Source organism: Chiloscyllium punctatum, chromosome 14 (genome assembly GCF_047496795.1).
Source record: "Chiloscyllium punctatum isolate Juve2018m chromosome 14, sChiPun1.3, whole genome shotgun sequence".
Taxonomy (NCBI): Eukaryota; Metazoa; Chordata; class Chondrichthyes; order Orectolobiformes; family Hemiscylliidae; genus Chiloscyllium; species Chiloscyllium punctatum.
The window spans coordinates 7,171,547-7,197,982 of NC_092752.1; the positions used below are offsets into that span (position 1 = coordinate 7,171,547).

The 26,436-nt window shown below is 44.9% G+C and overlaps 1 protein-coding gene across 4 annotated transcripts in view; it reads left to right on the plus strand.

The window, feature by feature from the left end:
• Positions 1 to 26,436, plus strand: part of LOC140485579 (netrin receptor UNC5C-like) — a 419,631-nt gene that overhangs the window by 350,868 nt on the left and 42,327 nt on the right. Inside the window, exons 7-11 of one of the 4 annotated variants that reach the window (XM_072583830.1) lie at positions 3,592 to 3,756; positions 12,259 to 12,315; positions 16,500 to 16,691; positions 19,118 to 19,471; positions 23,774 to 23,861. In XM_072583830.1, the coding sequence (XP_072439931.1) occupies positions 3,592 to 3,756; positions 12,259 to 12,315; positions 16,500 to 16,691; positions 19,118 to 19,471; positions 23,774 to 23,861 (856 nt within the window). The remainder of the gene's footprint in view (positions 1 to 3,591; positions 3,757 to 12,258; positions 12,316 to 16,499; positions 16,692 to 19,117; positions 19,472 to 23,773; positions 23,862 to 26,436) is intronic. The other 3 variants (XM_072583831.1, XM_072583832.1, XM_072583833.1) reach the window with 3 other exon arrangements.

The window sequence follows — 26,436 nt, forward strand, 5'->3', positions numbered from 1 at the left end:
TGTATGTTGTTATTTTATGTAAGACATCAATCTGTGTAATATAAGCCCATGCACATCTCTGGATGGAGGGTGATACAGAGGGTAAACCCAAGGGAGCTCCAGTTTCGATGGTGTTCCTGTGAAGCTTTTCAGGGAAATTCCTGGGCTGTGAGTTCAGGGCTTCCCAGGTTGTATTCCGTATGGCTATCGAATATTGCTGGGAGCCTTGGAGTATCAAATCACTCTGAGAGAGCTATGTGTGTTGCAAAAACCTTACTGAAGAAAAATTTCTATCCTTCTGCCCTATAATAGTTTTTTTTAATATGAAAATGTTTCAGGATGTCAGGAATTATGAATGGATGGCTTTCGAGCATAATATTTCAGTTATCTGTACGAGAGGGCTTCTGATCGGTCTCCTCAAAGCAGGACAGGTTAAGGAGATATTTAATAGAGCTGTTCAAGTTTATGGAAGGATTTTGCAGAGTAAGGATGAAACCGAAGGGTCAGTAAGAAAACAAAGCAGATTTAAAGTAAAGGCCAAAAGTGTCAGAAGGCAGTTGAGGAGAAATGTTTGTAGTGAGTTCCAATTTGCTGCCCAAATATATGGAGCAGATCCAATTGTGTCCTTTTGGAGGGAGTTGGATACATGATTAACATTTGCTGGGCTGTGCAAAGGAGCAAAGTGAATGTGAACAACTGTACAGGTCGTTCTGATAGCTGGCACTGGTTACAGTGGGGTGAATGGACGTCCCACATGGTGTAAGGTACTCTGATTTCACAGGATGGTGCAAAATGGAATGAATGCTGCACAGCATAACTGAATAGGACGCCATGTTTGAAATCACAAGATAGACTGTCTGTGAGAGGTTCTGCAATGAGGGAAAAAGACATTTCAACAACTTTAGATTTACTTCTTGTATCTATTTTAAAAATGGGTGGCCTCTGGAAACTGTGCCATTTATGTCAAAACTCATGTGACCTAATGAGACAAATGACGGTTTCTCGTTCCAGTTTTGTGTTGCAAACTCTCAATCTCTTGCTCTGAAGGAATTTCCAAGATGGCCTCCAAGGATGTGCTAAGAGTGATCAGGGTTGCCAACACTTCCAGGGTTGTCCTGGAGTCTCCAGGAGTTAAAGGGCCGATCTCCAGGAGAAAAATGATGGGGGCATTTATTACTTTTTTAAAATGATTTACATTTTGCTGTTGTATGCCAGCATAAAACATGTCAACAAACAGTCAAGAGTCCTCCAATTGGGTAATAATTGGTTTTGAGAAGGCAGGGACCATGAGGATGGACCAGTGGGTCATATACTCAATCCCTGTTGGCAACTCTCACAGTGAGGAGAATGTGAGGACTGCAGATGCTGGAGACCAGAGTTGAAAAGTGTGGTGCTGGAAAAGCGCAGCAGGCCAGGGTTCCTGAAGCAGGGCTCATGCCCGAAACGTTGATTCTCCTGCTCCTCGGATGCTGCCTGGCCTGCTGCGCTTTTCCAGCACCTCACTTTGCAACTCTCACAGTCACAGGAGAATAGAGAACCATTTACTTACATTAATTAGATCAAGTACCTACATGAGGAGTTTTTGCTGATCAGTGATTCCAGGCTAATCTGCATGCCTCGGTGGCTCATAACAGGTGCAGGCTTCTGCAATTTATCATCGAATCCCTACAGTGCAGACAGAGCCCATTTGGTCTGCATTTTCGAGCAATCCACCCCTCCACTTCGCCAGGCACTATCGGCAATTTAGCATCGCCAATTCACCTAACCAGCGCAGCTTTCGATTGGGGGAGGAAACCCACGCAGACACAGGGTGAATGTGCAAACTCCACACGGACAGTCACATGAGGATGCAATCGATCCCGGGTCCCTGGTGCTGTGAGGCAGCAGTGCTAACCACTGAGCCGACGTGCTGCTCAAAGTTTATCTTCCTATTTCTTTGGGAGCAGTTTGATTTGACAATGAGACTGCTGAGCGAACACATCTGATGGCTAGCACCAATTGGGAACCCCTGTCTTCTCATATCTGGGTAATTCCCTCACATGGGTACCATGGGAAAGAGACGTTCATAATTAGCCTAAGTACTCATAGCCGTTACTTTACAATGACATAGGGACCGTTCTGACAAGTTGATGGGTAGCCTCTGTTGTGTTTCTGTGATATTAAAGGCATTGGATCATATAGGAAGTTATCTTTCATGCTATGACTCCAGAGTGGAATGGGTGAGATTGGATCAGATTCTAAACGGGGATCAGGCGAGGTATAGAACAAGGAGCTGACTGATTATGAAAATATCAACACCACAGGCAACAGTCATAAATTCGTTCTAGCCTCAGACTGTCCCCAGCCTACTCCCATTCCTCTTGCCCTGCTCCCATCTCCCCTCACCCAGCTTCATATCCTCACCCACCCTCATCCCCTCACCTCACCCCACCCTCATCCCTCATCCCTCATCCCTCACCCCACCCTCATCCCTCATCCCTCACCCACCCTTATCCCTCACCCATCCTCATCCCCTCACCTTACCTCACCTTCATCCCTCACCCACTCTCACCCACCCTCATCCCTTCATCTCACCCACCCTCATCCCTCACCCACCCTCACCCCTTCATCTCACCCCACCCTCATCCCTCACCTACCCTCATCCCTCATCCCTCACCCATTCTAATGTCTCACCCCATCCCACCCTCATCCCCTCACCCACCCTCATCCCTCATCCCTCACCCACCCTAATACCTCACCCCACCCCAGCCTCATCCCCACACCTTGCCCTGTTCTTATTCACCATTCTGCCCCACCCATTCTCCAATCCCCACCTTGCCCCCATTCTCCCCGGCCTTCCCCCATCACTCATTTCTCCACCCATACCCCCCACACTCAACCCCGCCCAACTCCATTCCTAATCCCCAGTCCCCACAAGCCTGTCTCAAAAATTCTTTATCATCTTTTGAATAAAGCAAATATACAAATTAAGTAGTTAACCATGTAACTACGCCTTAAGAGTGAACTACACTCATTTGAAATCTAAATTTAAGCAAACCAATAAATAACATTTTAAATTGCCCCCCTTAAAGTGGCACTGTAACAAATTCAGAAGTTTAAATGTAACTTTAAAGATCAAAGTAAAGAGTTATTGTCAGTGAAGCCCTTGTGGAAACTGTCTGTTCAATCACTCAACGTTTTCCCCCTGCATCCCTGTCCTTAGAAATTCACACAGCATTAACACCAGAATGGGGTCATTCACCATCCCCAAAGGAAGAAGCAGCTTAGGTTTGTTAATGTGGGTCCTCCACCAGACACACACACACACGCGCGCGAGCGTGTGCACACACAAACAGACGCACACACAAACGCAGACAGACATACAAACACACAAGTGCACAGACAGACACAGACACACACAGATGCACAAAAGCACAGACACACATACACAGATAAAGAAACACACACACACACACACACACACACACAGACAAAGAAACACACACACAGACAAAGAAACACACACACACACACACACACACACAGACAAAGAAACACACACACACACACACACACACACACGTCCTCCTTCCCGACGATACTTACTGATGTTTTTCTCTTGTCGAACTGTAGTTGATGGTGGGTGGACGGCATGGAGCAAATGGTCACCCTGTGGGACGGAATGCATGCATTGGCGGAGGAGGGAGTGCATCGCCCCTGCCCCTAAAACCGGCGGCAAGGATTGTCCAGGACCAGTGTTAGACTCCAAAAACTGCACCGATGGTCTGTGCATGCAAAGTAAGTGAGGAGCCAGGGGCGTGCCCACCTGGTCCGCAGTCACGCGTTTAACTCTTTACGCTCTGACTTTCTGCCCTGCACCTCTCTCGCCTTAAACCCTATTCTAATACTGTGAGCTTCTTACACATTCCCATCCTCTCCTCAATCTAAACAAGGGGAATGACTAGCATTTATATAGCACCTTTTACATTGTCAAGAGAACTTGAGAAGGTGACAGGAAGAGATGGGATTGATGGGGGCAATGCTGTCCTCACTGGGGAAGGATTAAATGCCAGAAGGCACTGATTTTTTGGCAACACGTGCAATATGAGAAAAACCAACTTGCTGCAGCAGATGGTGAGAATCTAGGCCACACTGCTGGAGGGTGGGGTGGAGCCAGGACCAACTGAGGTCTTTGCAAAAGAATTGGATAATTCACTAAAGAAAAGCTATTGGCACAGGTACACAGAAAAGACGGGGTGTGGGACTAGCTGAATTGCTCTGTCAGAGGGGCAGTGTGTAAGTACAGCAGACTGAATGGTTTAACCATTCTATGGTTCATGACATCTCCAAGCTCTTTGCAGCCAATCACTTAGGGGTGTGTGTGTCTGTGTAAGTAAAATGGTCTGAGGGTGTATGTGTGGTGTGAGGGTGTGTGTGTCTGATTATGTGTGTGCGTATGAGGGTGTGTGTGTGTGTGTATGAAGGTGTGTGTGTATATTTCTGTGAGGGAGTGTATGTGTGCTGTGAGGTTGTGTGGTGGAGGGTGTTTGTGTATAATGGTCTGTGTATGTGTGTGTGAGGGTGTGTGTGTGTGTGAGGGTGTGTGTGTGTTTATGATAGTGTGTGAAGGAGGGTGTGTGTAAGGGTGTGTGTGTGTGAATGTGCATATTTCTGTGAGGATATATAAGGGTGTGTGTGGTGTGAAGGAAGGTGTGTGTAAGGGTGTGTGTGTGGTGTGGGGATGTGTGAAGGAGGGTGTATGTGTATGTGTGTGTGCATGAGTGTTTGTGTGTGTGAGGGTGTCTGTGTGTATTTCTATGAGGGATGTGCGGATATGTATGAGTGTGTGAAGGGGGTCTGTGGATATGAGGGTATGTGTTTGGTGTGAGGGTGTATAAAGGAGGATGTGTGTGTGTGTTTATGATGGTGTGTGTGGCGTGAGGGGGTGTCTGTGTGTGTGTGTCTATGAGGGTGTCTGTGTGTCTGTGTGTGTGTGTGTGTGTGTGTGTGTGTGTGTGTGAATTGATTCAGCAAATGAAGAATTATCTCCAAGCCAGCTGTCTGCCCATTTCTGTACCAGTCCCATGTTGTATGGAGTACCACTCTCCTTTAGCAACATTGGGTTGAAGGAGTATATCCCAAAGAGGAGCCAGGCAGAAAGGGCTCACAATCCCTCCAGATTCTCACCCTGCGAGAGGCCATGAAACTGACAGGTTGTAAACTGCACACATATTCATGACAGACACTGAATTGCAGGAGAACACAATTAAAGTTTCAGGATCACACTGTTTGGAATATGTTGCCATTGAGCACTGACTGCACTGCATGGTTTCAGAGGAGACGTTCAGTTCAGGCTCTATCTTGTCTCTCTCAGATGGATGGCCATGCTATGGAGGAGCCGGTGATGGACTGGGGTAGACAAAATTAAAAATCACACAACACCAGGTTATAGTCCAACAGTTTTATTTGGAAGCCCTAGATTTTGAAGTGCTGCTCCTTCATCGACTACCATCAATACCTGATGAAGGTGATTTTTAACTTTGGGGCATGGATGGAATCAACCTGTGTGTCTCAAAGTAGATCAGGGATGTCCAGACCAACATTAATCTTTCAGCTGGCATTGCCATTGGATCGTCGATCTCGTCGTGATTTGTGGGATCTTGCTGTGCACAAATTGGTGGCCAATTTTGCTGTGCTTCAAAAAGAAAACCTTTGACCTCACATATTTCACTGGCCGTCGGACGCACTTTGGGACATTGCAAAAGGTGCTATAGAAACGCAGGCCTTTGTTCCCTTTCCTCATCCAGCTCCCTAGTCATTAACGTTGATGCAGTGTGAAGGTCGATGCTGAGAGCAGCCGGAAAATGAAAAATGTCAGATGTTTCTGTTTTTTTAGGAGAGACATTATTTTATCTCCATTCACCAGGTTTGCAAGTTACAAATCACAAACTTTCCTGAATTTGTGGAGACATGTGATTTGAATTTGAAAGAGGTGCCAGTTTGAATGTGGCATCTTTGGTCAGATACTTCTTTGCAGACAAATTAAAAACCTTTAATGATCAAAATCTCACATTGAAAGGCATCCATCTAAAACATTAAAGTCCCTATGGGTAACGCTGTCCAATGTGGAGATGTTTCAGGTACTTTCAGTGCCACCTTCAGGAACTCTATGGTATTGATGCTCAGAGACAACACAGTTGTGATCATAGTGAAAGTTATTTATCTCACAATTTTCCAGCAATTTTCAAATACTCTGTGAAAATCGTAGGCTGGGCAAACATGATGATCAGGGAGAAAAAGGGCAATTTAGCTTAACTGTTGCTTCAAATTTAAATTTCACTTCTAGGCTGATTCTGCACTGCAGTTTTGAGTGTATACTGCACTGTCAGTGCTGGTGGAGTGCCGCAGTGTCGAAGGGTCAATGCTGAGGGAGTGCTGGTGGAGTGCCGCAGTGTCGAAGGGTCAGTGCTGAGGGAGCGCTGCACTGTCGGAGGGTCAGTACTGAGGGAGTGCCGTACTGTTGGAGGGTCAGTGCTGAGGGAATGCCACACTGTCAGAGGGTCAGTACTGAGGGAGTGCCTCACTGTCAGAGGGTCAGTACTGAGGGAGTGCCACACTGTCAGAGGGTCAGTGCTGAGGGAGTGCCATATTGTCAGAGGGTCAGTGCTGAGGAAGTGCCGCAGTGTCAAAGAGTCAGTGCTGAGGAAGTGCCGCAGTGTCAAAGAGTCAGTGCTGAGGGAGTGCCGCACTGTCGGACGGTCAGTGCTGAGGGAGTGCTGCACTGTCGGAGAGTTAGTACTGAGGGAGCGCCACACTGTTGGTGGGTCATTACTGAGAGAGCGCTGCACTATTGGAGGGTCAGTACTGAGGGAGCGCCGCACTGTTGGAGGGTCTGTACTAGGGGAGTGCCGCACTATTGGAGGGTCAGTACTGATGGAGCTCCGCACTGTAGGAGAGTCAGTACTGAGGGAGCGCTGCACTATTGGAGGGTCAGTACTGAGGGAGCACTGCACTGTTGGTGGGTCAGTGCTGCACTGTTGGAAGGTCAGTGCTGAGGGAGTGCTGCACTGTTGGAGGGTCTGTACTGAGGGAGTGCCGCACTGTTGGAGGGTCAGTGCTGAGGGAGCGCCGCACTGTCAGAGGGTCAGTGCTGAAGGAGCGCCACACTGTCAGAGGGTCAGTACTGAGGGAGCGCCGCACTGTTGGATGGTCAGTGCTGAGGAAGTGCCGCACTGTCGGAGGGTCAGTGCTGAGGGAGTGCTGCACTGTTGGTGGGTCAGTGCTGAGGGAGCGTCACACTGTCAGAGGGTCAGTACTGAGGGAGCGCCGCACTGTTGGATGGTCAGTGCTGAGGGAGTGCCGTACTGTTGGAGGGTCAGTGCTGAGGGAGTGCTGCACTGTTGGTGGGTCAGTGCTGAGGGAGCACCACACTGTCAGAGGGTCAGTACTGAGGGAGCGCCGCACTGTTGGATGGTCAGTGCTGAGGGAGTGCCGTACTGTCGGAGGGTCAGTGCTGAGGGAGTGCCGTACTGTCGAAGGGTCAGTGCTGAGGGAGTGCCGCACTGTTGGAGGGTCAGTACTGTGGGTCAGACTTGCTACCATAAAAGATGTGAGTTTACAGTCCGTCGCAGGAGAGTGGGCAGAATATGTATCAAATGGACTTGGCTGTTTTAATTCCAAGAACAAGCCAAAGTATTCACTTTCCATAAAGCAATTAACACATTATCACATCTCGCTATCACACAGCTGGCCCCTGCCTGCCTCATGAAACCCAATTCTTTAGGTCACTGGACTGTTTTGAATCAACACAGAGAGTGCTGGAGAAACTCAGCAGGTCTGGTGGCATCTGAACGGAGACACAGAGTTAAGATTTCGAGTCCAATGTGAATCTTCTTCAGAGTTATTTTTTTGTCTCAGATTTCCAGCATCTGCTGTATTTTCTTTTTGTTTTGAATTACTCTTTCCCCTCCCCCGGGGATGTGAACTGAGGGACTTGCTGTCTAAGAAACAGTGAAAAGTAGCTTCAAAATGAGAATTGGACAAAGTGCTTGAAAAGGAGACATTTGAATGTTTAGGGGGCTATTGCAGACGGAGAGGGGAACCACGTGGATAATTCTTTCAAAAAGCTGACATTGGTACGATGGGTCAAATGGCCTCCTGATTCTGTGCTGTTTGATTTCCTGATTCAATGGTAAAGACTTGACCAGCTTGGTACTGTACTGTCACCCCAAGGGTTGATGCTATCCAGGCTGCACTCAGAGGGAGGAGTGTTCCACTTAGTCTGTGAGCCATTGATATCAGCAACGGCAGGAAGACTGCTCCTGATCACAGATGTGAAGCCTGACAGAGTTAAACAAAGGGAAAAATTAAAGTTTGCATTTGTGTAATGCCAACAGAGACATTGAATGTCCTTAAAGGGCTTTCAAACCAATGGAATTCTTCTGAAATGTAAACACAGTTACAAAGCAGGAAATGCAGCAGCTAATTTGTGCAAATTCTCATAAACAGCACCAAGGTAAATGATAATGACATAACTCCAAAGACAGCAGTATTCCATCACCAAGTCACCCTTTGTTTACACGTGAATAGCCCTCAATTATGCACTGCCTCATTCAGAGTCAGTTATCAGAGTGACACAACCTCTGACACTCACTTTTTATTTTTATTATTTTTCTTTTTTCCATTTTTTTTTCTTTTTAAACTTTACCCCGACACTGCCACCCAACTTCAGTCGTGCTTATATTTTCTCCAGCACCCATGTTGTGTGTGTGTGTGTGTGTGTGTGTGTGACACAGTGAAAGACAACAGGTGTATAAATCTTTACTCAATTTCCACCACCAGGAAGAAAGGAAACATCAGGGTGGCCAGTGACAAGCAGTGTCCTTCTCAAAGGGCAATGCTGCATGATCGAAAAAGTGAAGGGGAAAAATACCACACCAGAATTACTTATTTTTACCTGGGAGGTGAGCAGAGACGCAAGTTAAAGCCTTCTCTGAGAAACAGCTCCACAGACAGCACAGCACTCCTTTGGTTTTGCAAGGGGAGGTGGAGCTGGTCAGCCTGCATTGCAACCCCAGAATGGGACGGTAACCCACAATCTTCTGTTTCAAGGAAACAAGCATTATGATACAGAAAAGCCAACGTAGAAAATAAGGGAGTAGGGCCTGCTCTATCATTCCCTAAGACTATTGTCAATCTGAAGCGATCTTCACCCGATTGTCACGCCTGTTCCCTCACATAACCCTAGACTCCCTTGTCAATAAAAGAAGTCTGATTAACACAGCTGTGAATATATTCAATGACCCAGCTTCCACCAGCCTCTGGGGGGGTGGAGGGAGGGAACTTCAAATATGAACAACCCTCTAAGAGAGAAAAATAAATCCTTTGTTGTGCTTGTATTAAATAGCCATGATATGGAGGAGCTGGTGTTGGACTGGGATGTACAAAGTTAAAAATCACACAACACTAGGTCACAGCCCAACAGGTTTATTTGGAAGCACTAGCTTTCAGAGCGCTGCTCCTTCGTCAGGTTGCTAGCTGGTGTTGGGTGTGATTTCTAACTTTGCCTTAAATAGCAGAGCCCTTTTGACTGAAACTGCCCCCCCTAGCTGACAAGAGGAAACAGCATCTATCCTGTCAAGACTCTTACATGTTACAATGAGGTCACCTCCCATTCTTCTACACTCCAATGAGTACAGGCCCAACACTAATCAACCTTTCCTCATAAGACTAACCCCTTAACTGAAGGATTGGGCTGAGTGAACCTCCTGTGAATTTCCTCCTTCAGTAAAGAGTCCAAGACTGCACCTTCTGGTCCAGGTATGGTCTCATAGTATCCAATCTAATTCAATGGTGAAGTACATGGGGGTGAGTGTTCCTGCTCCTACTGAAGAACTTCCCTGGAATGTGGTGGAGGTTGTACATGTCCAGGTACAGCCAAGGACTGCAATCTTTCCAGTGATGCCCATGGCACTCGGGAAACCAGGGCAGTTCTTCATCCTGTATAAACCCCCCCCCCCCACCTCAGCCTGGCTTTGAAAGCTAAATTAAAATTTATAAATCTCCGAAGGACATGTCAAACATTGCACAGCCAAAACAGGATAGGTTCAGATCTTACCTGTTGCCAGGTGAGGGGGCATTGTTCATTTCTGAAATGCTGATCAGTATGACCCACATGATGCTCTCTAACTTGACCATCCTGTGGATATGTGAGACACAGAGAGAGACAGAGAGAGAGAGATACCAGTGAGGGACAAATCTCCAGACAGGAGACAACTTGGTGTTTCCAATACGTGAGGATTACTCTGGCATCCGCAGTGTGGAGGATTACAAATCCTCAGCCATGGTTGTTCTGTCCTGGAGGATAGGACAGGAGCATTAGAACTTGGGTACTTTGAATACTTCTGTTCAACTTGCAATGGAAATGCTGAAATGCTTCCTCCCTGGCTCACCATTAGCCAGCTCTTTGTCTGCCTGTCTTTCTCTCCCTCTAGGCTCCGACTCCATCTATTACACACTCCTTTACCCCCAACCCCCCAATCTCTCACCCCCTCCCCCCCCCCAACCCCTGGCAACAGCCAATATACCATCTTTTCCCAACTATGATCAGTGCTGAGGAAGGGTCAGTGGACCCGAAACATTAATTCCGTTTCCCTCTCCACAGAGGCTGCCAGACCCACTGAGTTTCTCCAGTAATTTCTGCTTTTGTTTGAGGAAAAAAAGCTACTTTTTGGAGCCAATAGAATGCACTGCCCCAGAGTGAAGTGGCAATGATTTACTCCTGGATTTCAAAAGGGTATTAGCCAAACACGTGAGGGAAAAGAAAATTGCGGGGTTACGGGGATAGAGCAAGTGAGCAGTAAGAGCTACATTGCTGTTGCAGAGGACAAGGGCAGACTCACAGACCCCATCAACCTCTGTATAATCCATTTGCCGATGAAGCCTCTGCCAAACCTATCAGGTGTGTCTGCCAAAAATGCAAAGTTAGATTCCCTGTAGCATTCTAGGAACACTTCAGCTCTTGACAGGGTAGATGTGAAGAGGATATTTCCCCTTGTGAGAGAGTTTAAGACTAGAGGGTATAATCTCAAGAGTAAGGAGGGAGAGGAGGAAGAATCTTTTTTTCTATTGGGAGTAGTGAATCTGTGAAACTCTTTACCACAGAGGGCTGTCCACCTGGGTCATTAAGTATATTCAAGGCTGAGACGGACAGATTTTTAATTGACAGAGAAATCAAAAGTTATGAGGAAAAGGCAGCAAAATGGAGTTGAGGATTATCAGATCAGATCTCATTGAATGGCAGAGCAGACTCGATGGACCGAATGGCCTGCTTTTACTCCTATGTCTCACAGTCTTATTGTCTGATCCCACACTCTGAGAAATGATCAGAGCTCTCATTCTCTGACTCAGCACTGCCTCTCCCTGAACAACCTACAAAATTCTGCATTGTGAGGACTGGTACAAAGGTATAAGGCATGGTGATGTACTCATTAACAATTTATCGCCTACCCAGAAATTCCACCAAGCAGTTCCTCCTGAACCTCATTGCACTTCTTGTCAGAGTCACGCAGGTCAGTCTCAAAGCCTCATCAAAGATTTCACTTTTCCTTTTGTTTCCTCAGCAGGGGGCAAGTAATCCAAGAGAAGGCCATTTTCTCACGGATATTTTTATTCAGAAACCTGAAGTTTTATGTTAGCTTGTTTCATATTTTCTGGAAGGAATTAAGGAAGGATTTCCCCCAATCCTTCTCCCCTTCACCCAGCACTAACTGCTGGACATATCATTATGGATTTAACCCGGTTAGAAGGATGGTAAATTTAACAGGGGAGCATTCCCACAGGCCTGGGCTAATAGAGATCCTTAATGGAGGGTCTTTAACCCTGTGACGCAAGGGCACAATTCTGGCCAGTGTAATGAGAGAGCATCAGTCTGGATCATCACACCACTTGTTGCCCAGGGACAGGGAGCATGTGGCTATATCAGGAACTAAAATAGTTGTTATGTATGTTAATGCTCATCGACATTGGAAACAAATCCCACAAGCCCCCAACAAACCCCCACTAGATTCCCAGTTGAACACACTGTTTGATGCCAGTGTGACACGAGTTACCACACACTAATACAATCAGCCCAGTCATTATGCCTTAATGGAACACACACAATCCAATCAACTGCACTTAGTGTTTCCTGATAGAGATTCCACAAAGGGGCTCATCTATTGTCTTTTTATACTTTGTGTTTATGAACCTTTAATTTTTTTCATCCGTTTTTCTTTTCTTGTTTTGCTTATTTTCTTGAAGGTTTGTTTTATCAAATTTCCACAGAACAGAAAGGTCGAACAGACTTTGGATATTCCTGTAAGTTTGTTTCCGATGTTGTTTTTGTTCTTTAGTTTGTGTTAATGTTTGATTTTTATTTGCAGCCTGGAGCTTTTGCTTAAACTACTTTGCTTTTTTGAGTTTGTCCTGTTTGGTGACAGGTGATTGTTTGGGGGTTGAAGAGAGTGACTGAGCGGGGTGGGGTAGAGTGTGCAGAACCTTTGATGGAAAAAAAGTAAAAAATATCAATAAAACTTTTGGACGATTCATAATGGTCCATCTTGCCTTGAAAATGTCAGCTCCAGGACTTCCATTTCTAAGTAATACTGCTTTTTTCCTTTGGGTGCCAAGCAGCAGGTATTTTCAAACACTAAGAGGCCTGAGGCCTACTAGTGGATTGTCAAGGAGAATGAGCTTAACAACGTTGTTCTGTCAGAATCAAAAGAAACTTCAGAAATCATGGCAGTTTGCAACCTTTCCACATCATTACACAACTGTGACTCAAATCGATGAATCTCAGTTTAAGCGAACAGAAACAAATACAGAAAATACTGGAGAAGCTCAGCAAGTCTGAAAACATTTGTGGAGAGAGAAACCGAGCTCTGAAGAAGACTCATACCGGATTCAAAACACATTAACTGTGCTTCTTTCTCTCCGTAGATGCTGCCAGACTTGCTGAGTTTCTCCAGGTTCTCTGTTTTAACACACAAAAAAATTTGACATCATCCAGGACAAAGCAGCCCATTTGCTTGTTCCTCCATCTATACCTCAAATGCACAGTGGCAGCAGTGTGTACCATCTACTAAATGCACTGTAGTAAATATCCACACCCCCTTCCAAACCCATGACTGCTTCCATCTAGAAGGACAAGATACCTGTACATCGGAACACCACTGCATGCAAGGTCCCCTCCAAACCACTCACCATCCTGACTTGGAAATATATCGCTGTTCCTTCACTGTCACTGGGTCAAAATCCTGGAACTCCCTCCCTGTAGGCATTGTGGATCTATCTACACTCCAAGAACTGAATTGGTTCAAGATGGCAGTTCACCACCTGCTCAAAGATATGACGAGGAGGTGCCAGTGTTGGACTGGGGTAGACAAAGTTAAAAATCACACAACATCGGGTTATAGTCCAAGGTTTATTTCAAAGTACTAACGTTTGGAGCACTGCTCTTTCGTCAGGTACCTGATGAAGGAGCAGCGCTCCGAAAACTAGTGATTCCAAATAAACCTGTTGGACTATGACCTGGTGTTGTGTGATTTTTAATTTTCTCAAGGATAGTTAGGAATAAGTGATAAATGTTGGTCCAGCCAGCGATGCCCATTTCCCTTGAATGATTTATAAAATAGTAATGGAAGAGGTTTGCGTTTGGAAGAGAAAGCAAAATGTATTTGTCACATTAGCTCCATGTTGGTTAGACATTATGGACGGATTTCACCTCAAGATCAATTTTCTTTTAAAAAAGGAAAGCTAACAAAACTCATTCTCTGATGTCTGCAGCCCCTGATGTTAGCATTCACTTGTGTTAGATAATTTAACTTTTCAGTTTGATCTCACATCAAGAGCTTGACTATATTTCCAGTGCTAGTTTACAGAGTCTAAAATTGCATTGTGATTTTGAAGTTGCCTTGTTTTCAAGTCAAGCCCAGGGCTCAAACATTGAGAACACAGGTAATGTTAGCAACATAACTCTCTCATTAATGACCTGGAAAGGATCTGTGGGGTATGGCATGTTGAGGATTTATACATTGTTTTTAAATCTTTCCCTGGAGAATTCCCATGAGAACAAGGAAAAGAGTTTGTTTTCCTTCCTAATTACCCACCTTGCTTTGCTGCTTTTCCATCTCTCCTTCCCACTTTTATCTCTTCCTCTCCCATTTTACATTTTCGCTGCTCATTTTTTTTCTTCCAGTCTGCAGGAAAGTCAGGAATTTCATGTGGATATGACAACATTTTGTTAGCTTTTGCTTTTTTATTAAAAGGTGATGGTACTATTTAGTAAAACAGAAGTGTAAGCTGTATCTGCTGGGAACATATTTCAAAGATTGACAGAAACCAATGGATCCAATTTATCAGAGTGAGGAAATAGTCTATATGTGAACTGACTGCTCTTGCTAAATGGTCTGAACTTTCACTGTAGGTGCTGGTTCCCCACAATTGAAGATAATTCATTTTGTGTGAGATTTTTTTACAACTCTCCCATGCTCCTCCAATCTTAGCCTGGTTCACATTCTTGATTTTAAACAGTGCGTTTCCCCCATTGGTGATCATTGCTCCAGCCCCTAAGTCTTGCTGTCAGGTGAGACCTTCGAACAGGTGAGAGGCTTCAGGAGTTTAATGGTGAAGGCAATCCCTTAAACCTACCTTTTTGACCAAAGGGTTTCCTTCACCTGCCTTCATGTCACCTCCTGTTGCTCGTTGACACATTTCATCCAAGTTCACTCTCCTGTCAATCACTAAAAGGTCTATGGCCACAGTAAGGGAACCAAAAAATGCAAGTTTTTGTGATATGAAAGAATTCCAAAGGTACAATTTGGAATTTCCCATGGGAATATTCCACAAGTGAAATCTCAACAGAGGAAAGAATTATTTCTGATTCCAGCTCTCACTCACGGACTGTTTCTGAAATTCCTCTGAATTTGGCAATCTGCAGTGCTCGCGTCTAGAATCCCTTTGTAAACAAAGAGACAGGAGAGGATTCACTTGGCTCCATAATTGATGATGGTCATCATTTCCTCACCTAATAGCTGGAGTAGGTGCTTTTCTGCTGGTGTTTAAAAGAGTCAGGGGTGACTTGAATGAAACATAAATAAGATCCTGAGGTGAGTTGACCGGGTGGATGTGGAAAGGATGTTTCCTCTTGTAGGAGAAGCTATAACTATGGGGTCACCTGTTGAAGACAGCAGTGAGGAGGTTTCTTTTCTCACAGAGGTTAGTGAGTCTCTGGAATCCTTTCATCACAAGTAAGTAGAAGCAGATCTTTGAATATTTTTCAGGCAGAGTTAGATTCTTAATGAGCAATGGAGTGGGTGACGGGTTACTGGGAGCAGGCAGGAATTGTATGGTCTCCTTATGTGAGGCAGGATGTTCTAGCTAAGGAGGGAGTGGAACAAAGGATTACCGGACTCATTCTTGGGATGGCAGGACTGATGTATGAAGAGACACTGGATCAGTTATGACTATATTCGTGGAGCTTAGAACATGTGTGGGGACTTTGGGGGTGGATCTCATAGAAACCAGGAAGGATGATGACAGGGGAGTCTAGAATCAGGGGTCACAATCTAAGGATATCAGGAGAAATGTCTTTTCTCTGGATTAACAGATTTCTCCTCATCTCAGTCTGAAATGGCCTACCCCAAACCCCTTAGACTGTGACCCCTGATTCTAGGCTGTCCCTGTGGAATTATAGAACAGAATCCCAACAATGTGGAAACAGGCCATTCAGCCCAACAAATCCACACCAACCCACCAAAGTGCATCACACCCAGACCAGTCCCTGAAACCCTGCATTTCCCATGGCTAATACACCTAACCTACATATTCCTGAGCGCTATGGGTAATTTAGCCCAGCCATTCCACCTAACTTGCACATCTTTGGACTGTGGGAGGAAGCCAGAGCAAATCCACACAGACACGGGGAAAATTTGCAGACTCCACACAGTCAGTCACCTGAGGTGGGAATTGAACCTGGGTCCCTGGCGCTGTGAGGCAGCAGTGCTAACCACTGAGCCACTGTACTGCTGAATTCTCTGTCCCAAGAAAGCAGTTGAGGCCAATGCATTGAATGTTTTCAAGGAGGAATTAGATACAGTACTTAGGGCTAAAGGGATCAAAGGACACAGAGAGACACTGGGAACAAGATACTGATTTGGATGGTCAGCCATGATGCCATTGAATGGTGTAACAGGCTCAAAGTGTCGAATGGCCTGCTGCTGATCCTGGTTGTGTATGTTTGAATGTGAAACCGCATGCTTTAATGAAATGTTTATTGCAGCAAAAACTCTGTGTCGCTCTGCCATTATTTTGTTTTATTTAATGAATTGTTTCCTGAGCAGCACGAAGTGGTGATGGTTGTTGGGGAGGGGGAGGGTAGGAACAAGAGCATACAACACTGTGTGTGTCTCAGCGTTCCTGATCATGTCCCAAAGGAGCTGACTGCCTGCCCGGAATGAGACGGCCTACAAATTCCAACAGCCTCTTTTCTCCTTCCTGCGCAGCCACTCCGGGATCAGACGATGTGGCTCTCTATGTTGCCGTGGTGGTGGCGGTAATCGTGTGCCTCGCCATTCTGTTGGTTGTGGTGATGCTTGTCTACCGTAAGAACCACCGGGACTTCAGTTCTGACATCAGAGATTCGGCAGCTCTGAATGGTGGCTTCCAGCCAGTGAGCATCAAGACATCCAGGCAAGGTTGGTGTGTTCAATCTCTCTATGCAGTCCTACATCTACAATACAACGGTGAAGTCTTTGCTTCTGTGTGATCCAACATTGAAGTACTCCAGGCAGAGGCTGTAACACTTCCCATCTTTGAACCAATTGATGAGAGTCAATAAGTCAAGTTGTTATGATCCTACAGGGCCATAGGGTGGCTCTCTCATTGGAGAGAGAGAAGATGTGGAGGTATTGGTGTTGGACTGAAGTGGATGAAGTCAGAAGTCACACAACATCAGGCTATAGTCTGGCAGGTTTATTTGAAATCACAAGTTTTCAGAGTTCAGCCCCTTCGTCAGGTGCAGTGAGACAGCAGCGCACACAGACCCAGAGTTTATAGGCAGAGAGATCAAAAGATCATACAACTGGTGTGAGTGGAGTGTCAGATAATACATCTCTGCAGGTGACCGAGAGTGTTAGACAGTGTGTAAGGTGTTTACAAGGTCAATGTCAGTGCTACACTGTCATGACAATTAGGCAGAGCAATAGGAAAATACTAAAGGAGGCCCCTGAATTGTAGGTGTGAGGCTTTGTTCAGAATCTGTCTCAGAGTTTTAGCCTGGAACCAGACTGGTTATATTCTGAAAGCAGGAAGTTGTAAGATGCCACATTGACTGACTGTGACTACATTTTGTGTGTTTGTTGAACAAAACAGAATGTATCTGCAAACAAAGAAACATCTTGGATGAAATGATTCACCCTGTAGATTTACATGGGTGTGTGAGGGGGAGAGAGAGAGAGAGCTGGGGATGGTTTAACCTAAGGGTCACCACACCCCACCAAGCAAGGGGAGAGGTTGAGAAAGAGAGTCTCTCATGGTTACCTCAGTCATTACTCTGCTGATAATCCAGCAGTCCAGCCAACTGAACATTTTCAACCCTGACTTTCCCCTTATGTAATGATGCTCACAAAGCAAGTGCTTACGTTGGCTTCCATAGATAGTTTGTCATGGAACAGGTCGACAAGAGACTATAGATTGAGGGAAGATACTCCACATCACATGGACTGGCATGGGGTCTCTCCTGCTCTTAACTCCAGAAGTAAGTGCTTTAAAAAGATTGACAGGTTGACAATCAATTGGTTTCCCACACCATAAATGTACCTTTAATGGCCCATGGTGTGGGACACTATACACTTTAACAACTGCTACAACAAGCCAAAATCCCTTTCGAATAAAGGTCAACATTCCATTTGCCTTCAGTATTATCTGCCATTATGCGTTCAGTGTGATTAGGAAGGCAAATGGAATGTTGACCTTTATTGCAAAGGAATTGAATATAAAAAGTAGGGAGGTTTTGTTCAAATTATAGAAGGCATTAGTCAGATCAGACATGGAGTACTATGAACAGTTTTGGGTGCCTTATCTAAGGAAAGATACAGTAGCATTGGAGGCAGTCCAGAGAAGGTTCACTCAGTTGATACCAGGTATGGAGGGATTGTCTAATGAGTAATGGTTGAGTATGTTGAGCCTGTACTCACTGGAGTTTAAAAGGATGAGAGGCAACCCTTATTGAAATATATAAGGGAATTGACAGGATAGAAGTGGAAAGGTTGTCTCCCCTTGTGGGACAGTCTAGGACCAGAGGGCATCATCTCAGACTAAGGGGTCACCCACTTAAGACAGAAACAAGGAGGAATTTCTTCTCCAAGGTTGTAATCAAAGTACAGAATTCTTTATTGCATAGGGCTGTTGAGGCTGGGTAATTAAGTATAGTGAAGGCTGAGATAGAGGGATTGTTAAGCAGCAAGGGAATCAAGGGTAAGGGGGAAATGCAGGAAAGTGGAGCTGAGGATGATCAGATCAACCCACAGTCTCATTGAATGGTGGAGTAGAGCTGATGAGCCAAATGGCCTATTTCCACTCCTTGGTCTTACGATCCCACATTGATCAAATACCTCCCCCTGCGTTAGATTGACATTTCCTCTCTGTCTCCATCTTTCTTGGCAACTTGGTGCTGAGCACTTCGTGTCAAATGAACTCCTAACAGCATTGATAACCAAGAGGAGATTGAGCCAAACTCGAGTTTATGTACTTCAGCAACAATTGGAATTAGGAGAGAATTTCCTTTCACTTTTAGGAACTGCAGACTGGAAGGAGGGAGGAGAGGGAAGACAAAAAGGAACCTGATCAATGCAGACCTCCAGTCCTTTAGAGAAGTATAACGGGCTAAAATTGAGTGTTGGTAGACCAGTTAATACCTACATATCAGTCAATAACACAGTAGGTTTCCCTTTATCAAATCAAAGGGAAGCGATGACCTGCTTCCACACTGTAGAGTTTCTTTGATTCTATTCAGAAATGATATCACAGTCGGAAAACAATGCACTAAATCTGTCTTTATTTAGAATGGATGAAATGTGGTTCTTATCATTGCCACAGTTATCCTCTTACTCCCTTTGTGCAGATAACTCCCACCTCCTCGCTGTGCAACCAGACCTCACAGCTGCTGCTGCCATGTACAGAGGCCCTATGTACGCCTTGCATGATATCTCAGACAAGATCCCGATGACCAACTCACCGTTGCTCGATCCCCTTCCCAACCTGAAGATTAAGGTGTACAATAACGCGTGTGGGGTCCCACCTCAGGCTGAAGCGGGGGAGCTGGCTTCAAAACTCTCCCCACAGCTCACAGAGTCCCTGCTCGACAACCAGGCCCAGAATGCCGAGAACCAGAGCCCAGCTCCACAGAAGGATCCATCGTGCAGTGCTTTCGGGAGTTTCAACATCCTGGGAGGACATCTCATTGTTCCTAACTCCGGTAAGTCTCCGTAACTCTTCCTGCCTTTCCTAGGGGGAGTAAAGGGAATGTAATTCAGGTAGCCCGAAGCTTTGCTGAATTTGAAGCGTGTTCTTAAATTGTTGAGATTGGTGAATGTTCATTTGGCAACATTTCAAAGTGAGACTTTGTCCCCAAATGTGTGGAGCTCATTCACATGACCACAGGTACCACATACCATGAGTTGACTGTTCAGCACTCAGCTATACCAATCAGCTTCAGACAAGGGTTTTCTTTACTTCGTTCATGGGCCGTAGATGTCACTCACTAGGCCAGCATTTATTGCCCCTCCCTAATTACCCAGAGGGCAGTTCAGAGTCAACCACATTTCTGTGAGTCTGGAGTCACATGTAGGCCAGACCAGGAAAAGATGGCAGAATCCTTCCCTAAAGGACACTAGTGAACCCAGATGGGATTTTCTGACAATGGATTCATGGCAAACGTTAGACTCTTAATTCCCGATATTTAAAAATTGAATTCAAATTCCACTATCTGCCTTAGTGGGATTTTAACCATTAGACACAGGAGCAGAAATTATGCCATTCAGCCCATCAAGTCTGCTCCGCCATTTAATCATGGCACAGAAGTTACTCAACCCCAGTCTTCCGCTTTCTCCCTGTAATCCTTGATCCCCTTGACAATAAAGAACCAATCTATCTGTATCTTAAATAGATTCAATGACCTGGCCTCCACAGCCTTCTGTGGCAGTGAACTGCAGAGATTCCCCACTCTCTGGCTGAAGAAGTTTCTCCTTATCTCCATTCTAAGAGATCTTCCCTTTACTCTGAGGCTGTGCCCTCAGGTACTAGTCTCTCCTACCAGTGGAAACATCTTTCCAACATCCACTCTGTCCAGGCCATTCAGTATTCTGTAAGTTTCTATTACAAAACCTATTGCCCCCAGAACATAACCTGGGCCTCTGGATTAACAATCCAGCATTAATACTACTAGGCCATCATCTCCCCACAACAGCACAATGTCCATCAAACCTGATGTGTATGGAGGTCCTTTACCTTTACTCCACTTGGGGAACATCTGAGGTGGCACTGAGATGTGAGGCTTTAGCAGGGAGGCCCCCTTACCGATCAGAGATAAGGTTACCTCACGGAGATAAGATCTGGAAGCTTCCCTCTTTCTTCTTGGCGCTGATTATTTTTGTATTCTGCTTTTCTTTTTAATTTTGGTTGTTGTCTCTTTGATAATTTTTTTTAAAATCTAGATGGCTTTTTTAAAAATCTGGGTTTCTGTATCTAAGTGAGTGGCGACTTTGTATACATTTCATTGTACTCCTGTACTTCTGTGCTTGAGTACATGTGACAGTAAAACTTAACTCCAATTGTAATCCTCAGTCATGGTCTCTGGTATAAAGAAAGTAGGAGTATACTTAAGAGGGAAATCAGGAGGGCAAAACGGGGACATGAGATAGTGTTGGCAAATAGAATTAAGGAGAATCCAAAGGGGTTTTACAAATATATTAAGGACAAAAGGGTAACTCGGGAGAGAATAGGGCCCCTCAAAGATCAGCGAGGCAGCCTTTGTGTGGAACCACAGAAAATGGGGGAAATACTAAATGAATTTTTGCATCAGTATTTACTGTGGAAAAGGATATGGAAGATATAGACTGTAGGGAAATAGATGGTGACATCTTGCAAAATGTCCAGATTACAGAGGAGGAAGTGGTGGATGTCTTGAAACGGTTAAAGGTGGATAAATCCCCAGGGCCTGATCAGGTGTACCCGAGAACTCTGTGGGAAGCTAGAGAAGTGATTGCTGGGCCTCTTGCTGAGATATTTGTATCATCGATAGTCACAGGTGAGGTGCCGGAAGACTGGAGGTTGGCAAAAGTGGTGCCACTGTTTAAGGGCGGTAAAGACAAGCCAGGGAACTATAGACCGGTGAGCCTGAACTCAGTGGTGGGCAAGTTGTTGGAGGGAATCCTGAGGGACAGGATGTACATGTATTTGGAAAGGCAAGGACTAATCAGGGAGAGCCAACATGGCTTTGTGCGTGGGAAATCATGTCTCACAAACTTGATTGAGTTCTTTGAGGAAGTAACAAAGAGGATGATGAGGGCAGAGTGGTAGATGTGATCTATATGGACTTCAGTAAGGCGTTCAACAAGACTGGTTGGCAGGATTAGATCTCATGGAATACAGGGAGAACTAGCCATTTGGATACAGAACTGGCTCAAAGGTAGAAGACAGGGGGTGGTGGTGGAGGGTTGTTTTTCAGACTGGAAGCCTGTGACCAGTGGAGTGCCATAAGGATTGGTACTGGGCCCTCTACTTTTTGTCATTTACATAAATGGTTTAGATGCGAGCATAAGAGGTACAGTTAGTAAGTTTGCAGATGACATCAAAATTGGAGGCGCAGTGGACAGTGAAGTGGGTTACCTCAGACTACAACAGGATCTGGACCAGATGGGTCAATGGGCTGAGAAGTGGCAGATGGAGTTTAATTCAAATAAATGCGAGGTGCTGCATTTTGGGAAAGCAAACCTTAGCAGGACTTGTACACTTAATGGTAAGGTCCTAGGGAGTGTTGCTGAACAACGAGACTTTGGAGTACAGGTTCATAGCTCCTTGAAAGTGGTATCGCAGGTAGATAGGATAGTGAAGAAGGCATTTGGTATACCTTCCTTTATTAGTCAGAGTATTGAGTACAGGAGTTGGGAGGTCATGTTGCAGCTGTACAGGACATTGGTTAGGCCATTGTTTGAATATTGCGTGCAATTCTGGTCTCCTTCCTATTGGAAAGATGTTGTGAAACTTGAAAGGGTTCAGAAAAGATTTACAAGGATGTTGCCAGGGTTGGAGGATTTGAGCTACAGGGAGAGGCTGAACAGGCTGCGGCTGTTATCCCTGGAGCGTCGGAGGGGTGACCTTATAGAGGTTTACAAAATTATGAGGGGCATGGATAGGATAAATAGACAAAGTCTTTTCTCTGGGGTCCGGCAGTCCAGAACTAGAGGGCATAGGTTTAGGGTCAGAGGGGAAAGATATAAAAGACACCTAAGGGGCAACGTTTTCACGCAGAGGGTGATATGTGTATGGAATGAGCTGCCAGAGTGATTGAGGCTGGTACAATTGCAACATTTAAGAGGCATTTGGATGGGTATATGAATAGGAAAAGTTTGGAGGGATATGGGCCGGGCGCTGGCAGGTGGGACTAGATTGGGTTGGGATATCTGGTCGGCATGGACAGGTTGGACCGAAGGGTCTGCTTCCATGCCGTAGATCTCTATGACTCAATCTATGACTCTATTCTCTATCAAAATTATCTGTATAGATATGACAAGGAACTCCAGACAAGAGTCATGGCTTGACTTCATTGACAGTACTGACTTCTTGGGCCAAAAGGCCTCTTTCTATACTGCATGATTCCATGATTACAAAAGGCATTACCTAATCATAGATTCTTTCTCCATTCTGCATCTCCAAATTTGCAACTACCTCAGGTGGTGGGGAGTGGATTGGAAGAGTTGGAGTAATTTTTGTGGTCTTTTGTCTCAAGTGATTAACACCTTTATGTGACAGCGTGCTAACCTATGAGGGATTGGGTTAACATCCACAGAGTAACCGCAGAGAGTGCTGGAGAAACTCAGCAGGTCTGGCACCATCTGGAGAGTGAAACAGAGTTCATGTTTTGAGTCCAGTATCAGGTCTTCTTCAGAACTGAAAGGTGTTGGAAAATGCACTTTTGACAGAAGCTGAGGAGGAGCAAAGAGGCAGATGGTGTGGAAGCCCAGCACAAAAGTGAAATAAATGCCATGCATCTTCACATTGCAGACCCTCAACCTCTCTCTCCATCACATTAGACCCCTTGCTCCTCCTCCACCTCTGTCAAAAATATATAAAAACCCTATTTTCCAACACCCTTCAGATCTGAAGAACAGTCAGACTAGACTCTAACTACTAACCTTGTTTGTCCCTGACTGTGCGGTACTCCCTCACTGTAACCTCATTCATTGTGAAATATTTATTTCTGTCTTTCTGTTTATTCTGTATAAGACCATGAGTTCCAAAATAAACATTCATTCCAAAAACTCAGGATAAATCAGCAAGACCTCCAAAGGTCCTTGTCAAGTTAAGTTGTGGTGATATTCAGTTCAACTCAGAATAATGTTTGCCTGCTCAACAATTGCGTTGTTTTGATTAAGGATGAAACAGGCAATGGAACGAATGTGTCTTTTTTTCTTTGTAAGATAAAGTTGCCAACTGTCAATTGTAACTTTGCCTCCATCTCAGAGTCCACGGCTTTGACTGTGTGTTCTGTCAATCCTAGGAATAAGTTTATTGGTGCCAGCGGGAGCCATTCCTCCAGGACGCGCATACGAAATGTATGTAACAGTCCATCGGAAGGACAACATGAGGTAATGGCACTTGGCTCGATTAGTTGGATCGGTGGTTTGCGATGCAGTGTGACACCAACACTGTGGATGTAACTCCCAGCACCAGCTGAGGTTACCATGAAGGACTCTCCTTCTCAACCTCTCCCCTCGCCCTGAGGTGTGGTGATCCTCAGCTTAAACCAGTGGCTCTCTCTCTCTCAAATGAGACAGCAGTACCTATGGTCTAATAATATTAAACAGTAAAGTATATTATAAATTCTGAGGCAGATATTGTAGCAAGTCAACTGGCTTGTTTTGTGTGCACCTCAAAAGGCAAAAACTAATTTAATGACAGGCATAATCACAACATTGTATGCATACAGTGTTGTGTATGCATACAGCATACAATGTCCTTAAAGGTAACTCTTAAAGGCAAGGCACACATACAACAGTATAGGTGTGAATCATGTAGAGGTAGGGTTCCCACTGGTCCCCATCTTGAACAGGGACTGAGAAATGCTTTAAAAAAAGGTTCTCCTTTCTTTTCACACTTTCTGTTCTTTGCTGTGTCTCTTCCAACTTTGTTTCCTCTCTTTCTAGATGAGGTTTTGTGTTTATTTTCTCAATTCTGTTCACATCTGTCGCTGCAGGAGCAGTTGGAGGTTGGGAATTCTGTGATGAAGATCTCAACTTCCCGAATTCCTGAAGCCTGCCCACCATCCACGTTCCCGGAATATGGAGATCTCTCCATGATGCTAACAAACTGAAAGCTGAAACACAAATCCGCAGAGCTGAGAAATCAAAGCTGTGACTGATAAACTTGCTGTGCAAATCTAATGGCTTTAATCGCAAATAGCTTTGAAGATAAGGAGTTGCAAAAAAATTTTTTAAAAACATACAGTACCTGAGTTAGATTGGATCACTACTATGACCAATTCATTTATAGCAGGATTTGTCACCTTTCTATGGTTATAAGAGCAAAATTAGGCCATTTGGCCCATTGAGTCCAGTCTGCCATTCGATGAGACCATGGCTGATTTAATAATTCCCAATCTTCACTTTCCTGTCTTTTCCTCAGAACCCTTGATTCCCTTACAGAGTAAAAATCTCTTTATTTGTTCATAATCTCATTCTGATGATGCTGATATCCATGTAGATTTTGAGCCACCTCTTATCCTTTAGCTCCAGGAATAGCTGGAGAATCTCGGCAAATCTGGCAGTTTCTGTGGACAGAAAGCAGAATTAATATTTTGGGTTCAGTGACCCTTCTTCACTGGGATCCTTTTTAGAAATGTTTCGATTGTCCTGTGGCCCTTGGTTGGTTTGTGTGGTACTTGAAGAGTCTCCGATTGGTCCATTTAAGAAGTGCTTAGTAATGAGAAGTGCTCTATGAGTACACCTGGACCAAAACTGAACTGGATAACACCTTCACTTCAAACCAAGAAGGAAGTATCAAGCTCAGAAACATTGTGGAAAAGATAGATTTTGACAGTATGGCTAGCATCATGGCACCATTACAGTGAGCACCCACTATGATAGACTATCAAGTGTTTTCTGATCAAAGTGCTTTCTCGGCAAATCTTGTCAATAGAATTGATGAAATTAAAAACTGGGAGTTCTTCAGTTCAAAATGCCACACCTCATCGGTTCTATCACACATTCCTCCTGTATGTAGTCAATTAATCAAAAAGGGTTCTGCCTTTTGTCTCCACCTCACAGGTGGTTTTGCACCCCCCCCTACCCCAGAGCTAACAATATAGTGAGAGTAACTCCAGCAAGAAGCCAGCTCCCCTTCACCAGCTTGGGAGTGCGGGGTGGGGGTGGGTTAATAAATGACAGCATTGCCAACAACGCTAATTCCTCACAATTCTTGTCAACTAGAGTTGACATTCTCATAGGAAGACGCCCCAGAGAGAAAAGTGATGTGAATCGTGCCACATTTCCATGATGCATGTTACAAATGGGATCCAAACAAATTCACTCAGAAAAGGCTGACACAAATACCAGCTGCTAGCTGACAAGAACATAAGAACTAAGAGCAGGAGTAGGCCATTCAGCCCCTTGAGCCTGCTCTGCCATTTAATATGATCATGGCTGATCTTGTCCTGTTCTTCCTGCCCCCCAACTTCATAACCCTTCAACTCATTCCTAATTTAAAATCTGTCCATCATCTCCTTGGGTTTATTCAGGGTCCCAGCATCGACTGCATTCTGGGGGGGAGTGAATTCAGATGCATGATGCTTTGAGAGAAGTAATTCTTCCTCACCTGTGTTTTAAATCTACTACCCCTTAACCTAAAACTATGACCTCTCATTCTCGATTTCCCCACATCAGGAAATATCCTCTCTATGTCTACTTTGTCAGTCCCCTTTAGCATCTTCTATCCCTCAATTCCATCTCCTCACATTCTTCTCAACTCCAGAGAATACAGGTCGAAGCTGTTCCATCTCTGTTTGTTAGGCAAACACCTCATCTCAAGCTAACATCACTGGAATCAATCTGGTGGAAGTTGTTTTGAATAAGTAAACAATAAACCAATACTGTAAGAGACACTAGGTAATCTTCAGGATTTTCCTTTGCAGCACTAGGCAGCACAGTGGCACAGTGGTTAGCACTG